Source organism: Rhinoderma darwinii, chromosome 4 (assembly GCF_050947455.1).
Source record: "Rhinoderma darwinii isolate aRhiDar2 chromosome 4, aRhiDar2.hap1, whole genome shotgun sequence".
NCBI classification, from domain to species: Eukaryota; Metazoa; Chordata; class Amphibia; order Anura; family Rhinodermatidae; genus Rhinoderma; species Rhinoderma darwinii.
Genome location: NC_134690.1, coordinates 373,394,698 through 373,410,385, shown reverse-complemented (window position 1 = coordinate 373,410,385; position 15,688 = coordinate 373,394,698). Strand labels below are relative to the sequence as shown.

The window sequence follows — 15,688 nt, the reverse complement described above, 5'->3', positions numbered from 1 at the left end:
GGAGATGCGGCCGGCACTGCACTAATGAGCGGCAGTTCAGGCACTGAAGACAACATGGGGGTGCTTTGTAGCGCGCCCGCCATGTTCTGTCTTCAATGCCGCAGATCATTAGTGCAGCGCCGGCCGCATCACATGATGCTGACCCCGCGCGCATATGTCAGGACTCAGGAGCGGGGCTGTGGCTGAATTACACAGCCGCAGCCCCGCTCTCATAGTCATGTGTACTATACTGAGCTGTGCGGCTGCAACGTGCATCCCTCCCATAGACAGGTAGGAGCCCTGTCTGCGAGCCAGATACGGCCATCAAAAGAGCCATATCTGGCTCGCGAGCCATAGGTTCCCGACCCCTGGTCTAGGGGGTTAAACTAAGTGACAACCACTCTAGGTATCATGTTGTGGAGGAGAAAAGAGATCTCTCCTACACATGGCTAAAAGGATGATATAATTTTGCTAATGTGCATCCTGGTCCCAGATTGGCATGTGATACGGGACCATAAGAAACAATTCCAAAAGAAATCAGTTTATAAATACATAAGGCATAGAACTATATACTATACAGCTCCCAGAAACTCAGTTTGTTGGATTATATATTGTGCCTGGTATCCAGCTTAAAAGGACATTTTGGTAAAGAGTTATGAGGAGCGCCCTGGCTGTCAGTCCGCTGCTCTCAGCCAATCAGCATTGCTCAGGATCTTTTCATTGACTGTGAGATGGTTATAAAGTAGGACAATGATTTTCCCAAATGTCCTTTTCAGTTGAATGCTAGGGAAAGTATACAGCCCCTAAACTCAGGTCCTGGGGGTTGCTAAGGGGGGAGGGGGGCTTTTAGCATCCACTAGTTCAATCCTTTATGGGCAACTTACATAAGTTCTTGGTTAAAGTGCCACTGGTTAATGACAGTAGTTCTTAATGCTGGTTATATGCAATGCCACATAACAGTTAATATCGGGTATTGACCTGAGATCACAACATATGTAGGATAACAGTTTTAGCACCATTATTATGGTTCATGAAGAGAAGTATTCTCAGATAATAACTGTAGAAGTCCCCTATCATCCCGCTCTAGAGGGCTCATGCATGGAAGCTTATGATGTCTAAGAAAATAAAAAAACATTTGCCAATGTGTTTCAATTGGGCACTGGTGCTAATTCATCATCATGTCCATATCTAGAGTGCACTGAGATTCTTGAGGACAGTCTTGAGGAAGAAGTTACGTTGTTGACCCCCTCATAGATTTAGAAATACCAGAAGTGCATGACCAGACTAGACAAGTAGTGGTCGCTGCTCATTCCTCAGATTCCTGATATGCCTTGAAATGTCCTTCTATGTAGGTGTCTTATCAGTAGAAACATCAGTAAACTTCCTACCACTTTCTTGTATATGATCAGATCTGAGATACCTTCTCTTTTCTTTAGTTTTGACATCCAGTTGACATGTGGAGACTCAGAAGATCCTCCAGCTGATGTGGCCATTGAGGTGAAAGCAGAATTCACCGATAAGCAGCTGGTCAGGAATGCCTGTGTATCTGGAGAGTGGGGAGAAGAGGAATCCGCAATCCCTTATTTTCCATTTATTGCTGATCAGCCATTAAAAGTAAGTAATAAGACTGGATAAGAATGGCCATACATAAAACAACTGGTGGCTTTCCCATAAAAATGCCAATTCAGCACGTAGAAGTTATGGCAATCAAGTGGTATTTTGTGCAGCATTTTTGCCCCATTGGCTTTAAGGCCCCATGCACACGAACGGGTTTTTGCGGCCGCAATTCACCCGCAAATCTGCGGGTGAATTGCTGTCTCATTCATTTCTATGGGCCCATGCACACGACTGTGATTTCCACGGTCTGTGCATTGCCTAGGAGCCTGGACCGCAAAAAGATAGGACATGTCTTATTACGGCCGTGTTTTGCGGTCCAGGCTCATAGAAATGAATGCACGCGGCCATGTGCACAGCCCGGTGACACTCCGCGGCCGTCCGAGCCGAAAATCACGGCCGTACACACCACTACGTTCATGTGCATGAGGCCTAATATGTGATCACAGACATTGTGACATCAGCTCTGCTCCGTCCATTCACAAGTGCCAGAAAAGGTGGCCATAATCACAAAATGATAAAGTACAGAACAGCAGTTCCGTGGAGAGGCAGAGACTCCTAGCATCATAAAATGTCTGATGCCAAGAGTCCCGTTCACCTGTACCACGGTCGAGCCAGGAAATGCGGCCGCCACACGGACCGTTTTCACGGCCAGAACTCGATTGTGTGCAAGAGTTGTTAGAAATGTCGATATTTAGATTTGTCAATAGTGTCATAAACTGCATAATTTTACATTTGGGATGAAAATGACGCAGTGACATAATAGATTTGGAGAAATTTAGTAGATATCTTAGACACTTCTTTTCCCTACTCCTCCTCATCTTTAGGGGACTTTACATATGTATTTTGCTATGAAAAATGGCTCACGCTGTTAAGAAATTTGGCACATTTTACGGCTCCTCTTGGCAACGTCCCTTTTTCTAGACACTTGTCAAAACTATCAAGGGTCGTAAAAAGTATCCAAAATGTATAATACATTTGCCCCCCACCATGTACTACACTTTTTTACCGCAATTTCTCACAAATTTTAATAAATCATCCCAAAGATCATGAATATTAATAATATAATTATTAATTTGTATGATTTTAGAAATTATAATTTTCTGAAATAAAAATGATCAGTCATGACATTGTCTATGTATTGACTTCATGCTAAAATGATATCGTTGAAATGCAAGTGTGAAGGGGACGAAATAAAAAAAAAAATTAAAGTGTCAAGTGTTCCAGCGGAATTTATGAGGATAGTTCTATCGCTCACATCTCTACAAGAGAAATGTATTGTTTCAATGAATTACTTAACACAATTAAGCAAAGGGGGAAGATTGCTGATGCAAATAACTTCAGAGAATTAATTAGCCTGAGGCATAGTCTCACTTCTGGAGCCGAGCAGCCGAATAACATTATTCCTGTGCCAGCCATTCTAATTAGCAGCACTTTCCATATTAAAGAATTATCATAAGTATCCTAAGGACAGGCCATCAATGTAAATGTAACAACCCTTTTAAAGCTATGTAACCCTTTGGGGGGCTTCTTACAATAAATGTACATATTTATTGATAAAAAATACATATTTGTACGTGACGTTTATTAGAAATTGTGTTAACTTTTTAGAGATTCAGCTTCTATGAATTCACTAAACATAGAAGCTGCATCTCGGCGCCTCAAAGGCATCCGCCAGCAAACTGCACTGACGGCTCGGCTGTCAGCAATTACTGTGTCCCGCTGATGCCTTCTACAACCGTCTTACCGACCATATCTAAGTTAATCAACCTAGATATGATCTGTAATAGGGTTATAGAAGGCATCAGAGGAACAAAGTAAGCGCTCACAGCCGAGCCGTCAGTGCAGTTGGCTAACGGATGTGACTGAAAGCTCAAAGATGCAGCTTCTATGTGTAGTGAATGTATAGAAGCTGAATCTCGAAAAAGTAAACCAAATTGAAAAAAAAAAGTCAATTACAAATATGTTTTATCAATAAATATGTACATTTAATTTAAACAAATGCCCCAACGCTCTACATAGCCTTTAAAGGGGCCACAGTGTACGGATACAGTGAGGGGCGCGGGGTAGAGCTCCCCTCATGAATACATCAGGCTAATAACTAGTCCACTGTATTCTTTAATAGGCTCGATAAGCCAAACGTCACAATACGTTTTTGCTCCATTTAGACTAATAGTATGCTGCCCTTACATAGGATTTGGGAACATCAGTTAACTCTCTGAACGCTTGTCAGATCAGGGGAGATTCTTTATGGCCAGCTGACGTTACTAACTACATTGAAACTTCTCTGTGCTTCAGATCCCGGAGAAACATAATGCAAATGCATTTATTGTTGTCTGTTTCTGTGAGCCAATCCAGTCGACCCAGAGCCAGATAATAGGGAGGGCAAAAAGGGCAAATGCCCTTGGGCCTCAACTGCATTTCTTAGGTAAATTCGCAGATACTACTAGTTGGGGCCTGAGCACTGTTAGCATGCCATGGCAAATTTGACATGTATTTACTAGAGAATCCACAGCAAAAATCGGAGGCTGACATTCAGGATTCTGCCAGTTTGATGTGCTGTGGATATGCTCGATGATTATCCCCATGCAATGCAGTCAGCGACTTGTCCGCATGGTGGCATAAAACGCGTGACCAATAAATGCAAACTCCTGTGAGTATTAACCAGGTGATAAAGTGAATATAAGTTCATAGACTTTTAGTACATTTTTTGGAGAATGCAATAAAAAAAGAATTGAGGTAAATAGAAAAGTGATGGATAGTAAATTACAAAAACATAATACAAAAATAAAGGAACTCCGAATAAAAAAGCACAGGTTAAATGGAGCACTGGTGATAACATTTAGAAATATTTCAACCAATTTTTAAACCATTCTGTCATTACAGGTGCAACTATTCCACTAAGGCCTTATGCACAGAGATATTGTCCCCTATAATCAATGCTTCTAGGGGAGAATACATCTGCAATTCGGCATCTGATGGAACAGGGCACAATTTTTTTTGCTGCATTCCGTATGAATCGGAAGAAAACCTTATTTATGAAATCGGAGGCATACTAACCCATAGACTTCTCCTGGTGCCGTATTACAGCGCTAAACAGTTGCATGGGTCCTAAGTGTATTAAAAGCTGTATACATGTAATCAGTTATTTAGCCTCATGACTATATTGTATGATAAGTTTATAACATATATTTAGGGGGCATATGACATATGTGACGTAAGCTCCTTTTGTGTGGATTTTCCAGCATTATCAGATTAGTGCTACTATAAGACAGGACAAAAGAGAGAAACCAGACGGGAAATGAAAGAGGCTGACTACAGAGCGCTGATCTGCATCACCTTCATGTCTTTCACACCTTTGTTAAATTGTTACATTTACATTATGGGAACATCGCTAGGCACGGTTCACATCTGCATTGGAGGCTTCGTTAGGGGCCTCCGTCACAGATTTGGCCAAAAAATACCGGAAACAATAACGCAGCATGCCGCACTATTGATTCTGGTAAAGCCACAGACACCCTGATGGAAACCCGATGGAACGCATGAAAACCAATGGTGTCCGTTGCACAACGTAACCGGCGCTTACCTTATTTTCGTTGTTCTGCTCCTCTGCCTCAGCAGAACAATGGAATGACCGACGCAGATGTGAATGAGGCCTAATAAACTCACTAGTCAAATCCAGAGAAGGCAAAAGAAATTCAGTTCCTTGTAGCATCTTGGAAGGCTATAAACTGTCTTACTGGAGTGTGCAACTGGTTGACTATAGACCACTGTAAATATCCAGCCACAAATTCCCATATACAGCACCGCGCATGTGGCCGCTGTGGTAATATAATGCAGTATCTGAACCTCTACACAAATACACTGACCCAAGGACTTACAAATATTCTTCTCTATACAATTCTTTACACATTAGGGGACTGCTGATTTAGGGGTGAAGAAGGAAGATGTTCAGATAGAATAATAAATACAAGCCAGCTCGTGTACTCAGAGCAGTATGACATGCCCAAATATTTAAAGGGGGTATTTCAGTTCCAGCAAATAAAGGTTATTCATTGTATAATGGAAAGTAATACAAATTTCCAATATATCAATTACAATGTATCAATTACACACAGTTTTCAAGATCCCTGCTTGCTGTCATTCAATAGGAACCTTCATTGTTTATATTATTTGTGGATAAAAATCTGTCCTTGTGCTACAAGACAGAGCTCTGATAACTGTACTGTAAGTGTAACGACCCGTGCACCTATGTGATCATCACGTGTCCAGGACAGATTTGTATCCAGTGGAAGTAAACAATAATGATTCCTATTGAATGACCGATAGCAGAGCTCTTAAAAACTGTGAGGAGTTAATATTAATAGTATAGTAATATAAAAGTATGTTGGGAAATGATATAACTTTTCATTATACAATGACTACACTTTATCTGCTGAAATTGAAATAACTCTCGAAGTCCCTGTTTTTTCCAGGCGGATAAATATGCTTCAATATTCCTTCAGCAATTTTGAGGCAGATTTTGACCTGCCTGCACTCCCTTTGCCGCGTTTTTCAGCTGCGGCCATTGAGCGCCACGGGCAAAAAATACTGCGAAGACCACTTTCTCTGTCTCCCATTGAAATCTTGGGAGGCGTTTCCGATGCAGTTCCCGCGTCAAAAACAGCTCCATAAAAATCTGTGTGAACATACCCTAAGGCTTCCTTCACACACACATAGTTTTTTTTCGTGGGTGTTTTGTTCTGGCTTGTGAAAAAACTCCATGAATTTGATGCGTTTTTTACACATGATTTTTAGGTGGTGTTTTTTCATGCTGAGAATTTTAAACATGCGTTTTTTTATAGCCGTTTTTTCAAGTTCTATTGAGAAGCCTATTGGAAAACTTCTGGAAAAAAAATACTATATGTAGTGCAAGCTGCGTTTTAAAAAAAATCTAAAAAAATTACCATGGACCCAAAAAACACCAACAGTGATGAAAAACACCACAAACAATAAAGCATTGTTTGTCGTGCATTTTAGTTCAGTATTGACTATTAGCAAACAGCAGTATTGACTTTTGCGCTAAAAAACACCAAGAAAAAGGCTACAAAAAAACACTGCATTTTACCTAAAAACGTTATGTGTGAAACCACCCTGGCTACATTCACACGACTGTGAAAAAAAATGGCCATTAAAAACTGATCAACTGTGAGTTTGTCATGGCCATTTTGCATCAGTGTCTCTAAATTTTCATCCATTTCCAGTCCGTCTTTCCGTTTCTAATGGCCGTTTGTCATCCATTTTCCATCCGTTTTTAATGGCTGTTAAAAAAAAAAAGGATGAATTTAATTTGTCCCAAACCCCTTAAAATACCACAGTGCACCCCATGTAGATAGTGCTGCAATGTCCCTGTAGATAGTGTCACAGTGCCCACTGTAGATAATGCCTACATAGGGCCAGTGCCCATATAGTACCACAGTGCCCACATATTGCCAGTGCCCACTGTAGATAGTGCCAAAGTGCCAGTGCCCACATAGTACCACAGTGCCCACATAGTACCAAGGTGCCCACATATAGTGACATAGTGCCCACATATAAAGTGCCAGTGCCCATATAGTGCCACAGTGCCCATTGTAGATCGTGCCACATTGCCCACATAGTACCACAGTGCCCACATATAAAGTAACAGTGCCCACATATAAAGTGCCAGTTCCCACATAGTGCCATAATGCCACATTGCCCACATAGTACCACAGTGCCCACATATAAAGTAACAGTGCCCACATATAGAGTGCTAGTGCCCACATAGTGCCACAGTGCCCATTGTAGATAGTGCCACATTGCCCACATAGTACCACAGTGCCCACATATAAAGTGACATAGTGCCCACATGTAAAGTGCCAGTGCCCACATAGTGCCACAGTGTCCTTTGGTGATAGTGCCAGAGAGCCCACATAGTGCCACAGTGTCCCCTGTAGTGCTCATGTAGATAGTGCAATACCCCCAATATAGCAGCACCCCCCTGTAGATAGCACCCCCCTTGTAGATAGCACCCCCTTGTAGATACCAACCCTCTCTCCGGTAGTTAGCGCCACTATAACTTACTGTAGGAGCAGAATCCCTCTGGCCTGGGATTCCTCATAGACGGAGCCCCTGACGTCTCTGTCCATATATGGACAGTGACGTCAAGAGAGTGAAATCCCCTGCCAGAGGACCGGGGATTCCGCCCCAGGAGTAACCCCTTGACGTCACTGTCCATATATGGATAGTGACGCCGGGGGCTTCTCTAGGAGCAGAATCCCCTGCCAGAGCGGGATCTGGCCGCTGGGGATTCTGATCCTACAGGAAGCTACATTGGCGCTATCTATGGGGGGGTTGCTATTTTCAGGCAGGGGGGAACTATCTACATGGAGGAGTGCTATCTACAAGACTGGAGTCCTCGGCCAGAGATCTTGCGATGCTCTGGCTGGGGATTCTATTGTTGAAAGCCTGACATCACTGTCCTTTAATGGACAGTAATGTCCAGGACTTCCCCGGGCTCAGCGCTCAAAGTAGCGATGTGTGCGGGGAGTACTCGGCCAGGATCAGTTTTCACCGGCTGTTACAAGGATTGTTTCCTAAAAAACGGCCGGTAAAAACGGATCCATTGACTTCTATGGGGGCCGTCTGACCGTGAAAACACGGTCCTATTTTCTGCCCTATTTTTTGATGGCCAATAATCATGGGCCCTTAAAAAACGGCCATGTGAATACATCCACAGGACTTCATTGTTCTGAAAACAGTCGTGTGATGGTCGTTAGAAAAACGTCCATCGCTCGGCTGTTTTTCACTGTCGTGTGAATGTAGCCTAATGCAAGTTTCCAGAAGTTTGACTGAAGATGAACTGTGGCAGATTTCAACCCTTGACAGAAATGTAAATTTATTGCAATGGACATTCGAAACTTGTAGAAAGTTTCACGGCATTGTAGTAGGTTCTGTTCTGCGTGTGTTAATAGTTACATTATATGAAGTGAACTGACTTTGCACACAAATTAGACTGAATTAACAGCCTTTTCTCCTGCAGTGAATACATCTCACATCGTCAGTGTCAAAGTGATACAGAAATACAGGTTTGCCTGTCCGGCAATTTTTTTTGTAATTTACACCCCCTAATAACCTTTACTGCACCTCTCAATACACGCTCACTCAGCCTGTGCTTACTAATACTAACTATATTTTCCCACATATACACCAAATACATTGTTATTATTATCATCATCATCATCATCATCATCAATAATAACATTTATATTGTGTCTACCCTTGATCATAACATTAGCATACTGACACTTGGGAATGCAGAAAAATTATACACAGACACTTGTATATTCATTATGGCTATGAGCAGGTGTAGATTTGTTCCAAAATTTCCGCCATTTTCATGCTTTATTATGCTCTTCTTGGAGACTATGCCAAATTTTCTAGTCACTTTTCAAATTTGGCAAGTGATGAAGAAAGTCGAAAATTTCAGCCAACAATTTTATGATGGTAAACGTGGGCCATTATCTTTAGTGACTTCAAGGAAGGAAACAAATCAGAGAGCAGTTGACAGATTCACTTGTGGCTGTATAGAGCATTTTATGGTTAATACTGGTTCAGTCTACCAAAAATGGCTGCTTCTACAATGTATAAATGACCAGAGACACTTATTAAAGTACACTAATAAGTTAATTTTCAAAGATTTCAGTATTATTCTTAAAGGGTAACTAAACGTTCGACAAAATTCTGACATGTCATAATGACATGTCGGAAGGTTTGATTGGTGGGAGTCCGAGCACTGAGATCCCCATCATTCGCTAAAACGAAGCAGCAGAAGCGCTCGTGCGAGCGCTGAACTGCTTAGTTTCTGTTCGGCTCTTTCTGGAAAGCCGATGTATCGGAGTACAATTTGTGTATATTTTCAGACAGCACCAGATACGTGGAAGGGTTAGGCCGCTGTATCATGGCGCTCGCCAGCCGCTATCAGCACCACTAGCGCTCGTCAATTCAGTTTCCCAGCATGGCTCAGTGCCTGATGAAGGTCACCTAGACCAAAACGTCGCACTCTGCCACTGGCATTAAAAACAAAATAAAAAAATACCTTTGTTTCAAAATTGGTGTGCCGGATACTCTTTTATAATTATATGTATCAGAGTACAGGCTCATAGACTTTCTATTGAGCTCGTGCTCCGATACATTGCTTTCTGGAGAAGGCCGAACAGAAACGAAGCGTCTGAGCGCTCACACGAGTGCTTCTGCCCCTTCGTTTTAGTGATTGGTGGGGGTCTCAGTGCTCGGACCCCCACCGATCAAAACTTCTGACATATCACTATAGCATGTCAGAAGTTTGTCGAACGTTTAGTTACACTTTAAGTAGATCAGGATTCTAAGGGCTCATGCACAACATTGTTTTTGGGATCCGTAATACGGTGTTATTGCATTTGAATAGGGCTGTGCATACCACTGTTTCAAAAACATCACAGCATTCTCCGACGGATGCCATACATTGGACAGAGTTGACAAGAAAAAAAGAGAAAAGGGGGGTAGGAGGAATCCTCCAGCTCACCAACAACGAGTCTTCAGTCCAGACAGCACACGGTAGCAATAGCGAAGAACAGAAGAAAACTGTTATCCAGCGCCAGGTAATTTTAAAAGGAAGCAAGGTTCCAATTTTATTTAAAAAAATTCTTAAAATTCATGGCATATCATGATATGCCATGAATGAGGACACAAGCGTTGTCCAAAACGAGTAGGCAAAACTATTGCAAACAACCCCTGTATATGGAATTTTAGGATTTTTTAAAAATAAAATTGGAACCTTGCTTCCTTTTAAAATTACCTGGTGCTGGATCAGTTTTCTTCTGTTCTTCGCTATTAGACAGTGTTCTCCGCTAACTCAACCAAAATGAAGTGGCCCGCCTTAGGATACTCAGTACAGACCCTTGCGTATTACAGGCAGAAATGCACATGCTGCATGAGGCCTTATACTATAGAGCCGGAGCTACACATCAAGATGCTGATATCAGTAGCCGAGTTGTCAGTATTTTAATGTTACCTCAGCTGGAGCAAGTAATGTTACTGCAGGGAGGGACTGGTCCAGTAATCTACAACTTGCCAGCAGTTTTTCTGCATTGAGGTGCGCAAATTTTAGACATTTTATGGAAATGAATGAGACACATCACATGGGCTGAATAGCATGGTGGCTTTTGCCGTGCACAGACATAATAGCTACAAAGAAAAATTATATAAACATGGATTATAAAACATTTGTGTTTTAGAGCTCATACTATGTAGGTTTTTAACTTTACAATTACCTGTACAGGTGGAACAGAATAAAATGCAAGCGCTGTCAAAGTAACCTCACCATTGTTTAGATACCTGCCAATCTGACCTGTTACCTAACACAAAAACGAAAAATCGATTCATACAAGTCAAAAGACGCTAGACCGCCGAGCGTGCTCACACACACAAAATTAAGACCCAGACCAAGCATTGCTTCTACTAACGTCACTAAGACTTCTGTGGTATTTGCAGAAAGAGGTACCCTACTAGTTTATGGGCTTGACACAGCTTGTTCTCTGCTTGTACACCATTATTTATAATTAACCTATACTTAAAGAGGCTCTGTCACCATATTATAAGTGCCCTATCTCCTACATAATGTGATCGGCGCTGTAATGTAGGTGACAGCAGTGATTTTCATTTTGAAAAACGATAATTTTTGAGCAAGTTATGAGCAATTTTAGATTTATGCTAATACGTATCTTAATAGACAACTGGGCGTGTTTTTACTTTTTACCAACTGGGCGTTGTACAGAGGAGTGTATGACGCTGACCAATCAGTGACCAATCAGCGTCATACACTTCTCATTGTTCCAGCCCATTGTTACAGCGTGATTGTGCAGTGAAAAAAGCTGGGCAGGAACAATGAGAAGTGTATGACACTGATGGGTCACTGATTGGTCAGCCTCATATACTCCTCTGTACAACGCAACGTTGGTAAAAAGTAAAAACACGCCCAGTTGTCTATTAAGAAACGAATTAGCATAAATCTAAAATTGCTCATAACTTGCTAAAAAATCATCGTTTTTCAAAATAAAAACCACTTATAATGTGGTGACAGAGCCTCTTTAAAGGGGAGATCCAGTCAAGATGATCTACTGATATGTCATAGATACCTGTGAAAAGATCACTGCGGTTGAATCTGTGACCTTGAACCACTAAAGGATTCGGTGATTCCTTTGGCACTGTTCAGATGGAAATCTCTGATTTTCCAGTAACATAAAATCTCTGAGTCAAATGGTTTAAAGTGCTCTAAAGATCTTTGTTTCTGGAAATCAGTAGCGTCACAGATCCCACCAATGTGACCCACTCACATGTATCTATGAAATATGACTAGATTTCCCCTTTAAGCCGTTTTAGTACACCCAGCACCTTGCTTTAATAACTTCTACATATGTTTTTCATTGTAGGTAGAGATTCTCTGCGAGCATCCACGTTTCAGAGTATTTGTTGATGGACACCAGCTTTTTGACTTTTACCATCGTGTGGAACTACTTTCTTCTATTGACACTGTTAAGATCAACGGAGATATCCAGCTTACTAAACTTGGTTAATTTCTTAATAAGAGTCTGATGTCACCATTGGACTGTGAGCAGACACTCCAGCACATGTGAGGAGGCCGTCTTCACTTCATCAGTGATCTTTGCTTCCTTTGTACAGGACTGCAGGACTACGGAGCCACTGGTGGCCATTCTGTGTTTGGTATATCAGAGGTGGCCACCTGTAAATCAAATTTGATGGACGTGGATTACACTTTTCATAAAGCAGCAGCTCATTTTTCATTATTTCAGCCATTTTTATTTTTACTTAAAAGAAACGTGTTTTGGAGGTTATATTTCATCTGTGCATCATCTTCATAGTAACCCATTCATGGAGCCCATGATAAAGCCAATCAGTAAAGGGAACATTGTTCTTGTGAATGTAAACTCGTATCACACATTTGGATTTCTGTTGCAGAGTGAACTAAAATGACATTGCAGAAAAATATTACATTGGAAATATTAGTTTGCCTTGTCCTAGACCTGGAGATCTACTAGCAATATAAGATCTCCTAAATTTTTTTAATATGTTATACGTTATAATCTGTATCCATATCCCCATGACAACACTTCCTTCCGCTTTCTGTCTGGGAAGTATTATCATAGGAACATTGAACTGCAAACTAACAAATCAAATCCCTTCTTTAATTTTCTCATAACACAAAAAAAAAAGCTGGATGCTGATTGGTTGCTATTAATCCCAATGCCCTTACAATAAGAAACCAGAAAAACTGAGATATAGAGAGCAGGCCATGCCTATATTCTGGTATTTCCTCTGTAAAGAGCAATCTTGGATATGAATACCTTTGTCAGTGACCACAGGCATAAGGATACAGCCATGTAAGTAGCAAGGAGTGACGTCACTGCGGCAGAAATTAGATAGTGAACTGATGCTGCTTTATCATAATGCAAAATGGCCAGTGTTATTACTACCGTGACAATAAGACTAAACTGTATTTCAGATTTTTCCACTACAAAGTCAAGATTACCCAAACTTCTATTGCACTAAGCAAATGATTGATGTATAAAGGCCATGGAATGTCACGAATACTGACAAACAAGAAAAACTTCTAAACATAGTGTCAATATTTGTTCCTGACTCATAGAATACATATATACATGTAATAAGCTACATTCATATATCCAGGTTTCAGGTCAGCGCCTGCAGACTTTATTCAGCGCACACGTTTTGCAGTCCGAACCAGTATTTATAAGCCTTTTGGTTCTCTTAGATGTAAAAGATATTGGTTACCAGGTTACAGATATGTTGCGCTCAAAATACGCTACCTACAAAGTATCCCCAGTGTGGACAGGTGCTATATATATTACAGAATGTAGTAATAATTTCATTTTAAACCTGTATTTAAAGCACGTCTCGACTTAATTTTAAGATGAATGTTTCACTTAATGGAAATTGCGATTTGGGCTGTTGTTTGACAGGGTCCTCTATTGTCGAGATGGTGGTCTCCTGTGATTTCCTTTCCATGAACAAATTTGGGCTCTCTAGTGTCAAGACCTCTATTTCTTTCACTCACAAAAATTGGTTCTAAAGTGTTAATGGGTTGTACGAGCTTAGAAGAAGAGGGCTCTGAAAGCAGACACAGCCCATAGACTTCAGTGGCGCTAATGCTGGGAACCAAAAGAGCCCCTTTCTTCTAATGTACATCCCCTTTAACACCTGAGATACATCTTGTTAGTGAAGGAAAATCAGAGACCACCAGCTCTCCATTGTGAGGAACCTACCAAACAGCTCCTTATATCACAATATACTATTTAAAAAAAAAGGGATTTAAAAAGGTTGTCCTAATTAGAGTATATGGATTTTATAGAAGGGTGTCCTTCACTCAGGTATCCTTCACTGAGGTGCTGCAAACGGCACCTCCCGCTCTGGAGGACTCAGCGTGACCATGTATTACATGCCTGTCCATTAATTTGAATAGGCAACATGTAATACCATTTTCCTTCTGCAGTGGCCACTGTGGCAAATGTACAGTTGTCTACTGCTTTCCCTGGCGATAACAGCTGATCATCAGAGGGTCCTCAAAGAAGGCATTGTCTAGATAGGACAACCATTTAACTGCAGTCATATGGGAATTTTAAGGTTTTGTGTGGAGTTCAAATATTAATTTTAATGCAAAATAAAACCTATGGGTTCACATTTTCCCATTGCTGTAAAAAGTTTATATTTTTATTTTAAATCAAGCTCCCCCCTATTGTTTTCTCAGCATTACCCCATACATCACCATCATTTTCTGAGCCAGCATCATTCAATGGTTGTCCATTTGTTCCTGGCACCTAAGCCATGTCGCACTGTAAGTGTATTTCTCACGATATTCAGGGTAGTTGTACTTCTTTACATTTAACTTAAATGCAAAATATCAGAATTCATACAAATAAAGAAGGTTTTGTGTGAAAACATTGTTTCTGCACTGAAGTGAATTAGAATAGCACAATAATATATTTCTATATTGTCAGGGTATTTGCATAGAATGTAGAATATGTTTGTTTGCACAGTATATCGTCTACCCCTTTATGACGCTTCCTTTGTTGCTTATTTATCCATTGTATGTAGCATTAGGCTGGGTTCACATGGAGTTTTTTGCAGGTGGAAAATCTGTCGCAAAATTCAGCGAAATACGCTTTCTCTGCCTCCCATTGATGTCAATGGGAGGTCAGAGGCGTAAACGCCCGAAGATAGGGCATGTCCCTTCTTTTTCTCGCGAGACGGTTTTTCCACTCGCTGGAAAAAAACGCCTCCGCCTCACATTGGAATCAATGGGAGGCATTTTCGGCAGTTTTTTGGTGCGTTTTACTTGTCAAAAAACTCAGTGTGAACTCCCCCTTAGAACGGCAAGCAATATTTTTCCCTTTTTTAGGATACAAAAACAAAACACTTTGAATGTACACGTGTTTTTGAGGATACAATCATTCATCGAGCATCTCACGTACTGAAGATATTTATAGATATTTTGGATATACTTGGCTAGTAATTCTGGTTGAGGAATGTGATTTTCATGCTTTCTAAATTTTTGTATTGACAAGTATTAAGACGGTGTTGCCATTTTTTGTAATTTGTTAAGAATTCTGATAGTGATTCCACAAAAAGTTTATTCTGAGAAATAAAAAACACTGAAAATGGGGATAATTTATGTAGAACATTTGATTTGTGCTGTCTCAATGGATACAAATCCAGACGTATCATGACATTGTGATATATTTTTTTAATTCTAAAATTGTGTTGTCATGTTTATAATGTGTGCCATTTGATGAGAGTGGTAATATGCTTTTAGTCTTATAATTTTATATTTTGCAGTTATAACTAGGTACAGAACATTATAGTTACATTATAGTTACATGTTGTCATAGTCAGCCCAATTTAGTAAAAAATACTGTCATGTCTGTAGTTTTGATCCATGGGGGTCCAGGTGCTAAAACCCTCACTGATCATTTAAAAAACAAAGGGACAAAAGCGCTCCAATGAGCATTGTGCCCCTTCA

The 15,688-nt window shown here is 40.7% G+C and overlaps 1 protein-coding gene across 1 annotated transcript in view; it reads left to right on the top strand.

The window, feature by feature from the left end:
• Nucleotides 1-15,327, top strand: part of LGALSL (galectin like) — a 35,712-nt gene extending 20,385 nt beyond the window's left edge. The window contains exons 4-5 of the mRNA XM_075863135.1: nt 1,416-1,593; nt 12,063-15,327. Coding sequence (XP_075719250.1) covers nt 1,416-1,593; nt 12,063-12,206 — 322 coding nt within the window. The 3' untranslated portion in view covers nt 12,207-15,327. The remainder of the gene's footprint in view (nt 1-1,415; nt 1,594-12,062) is intronic.
• Nucleotides 15,328-15,688: the final 361 nt, after the last annotated feature.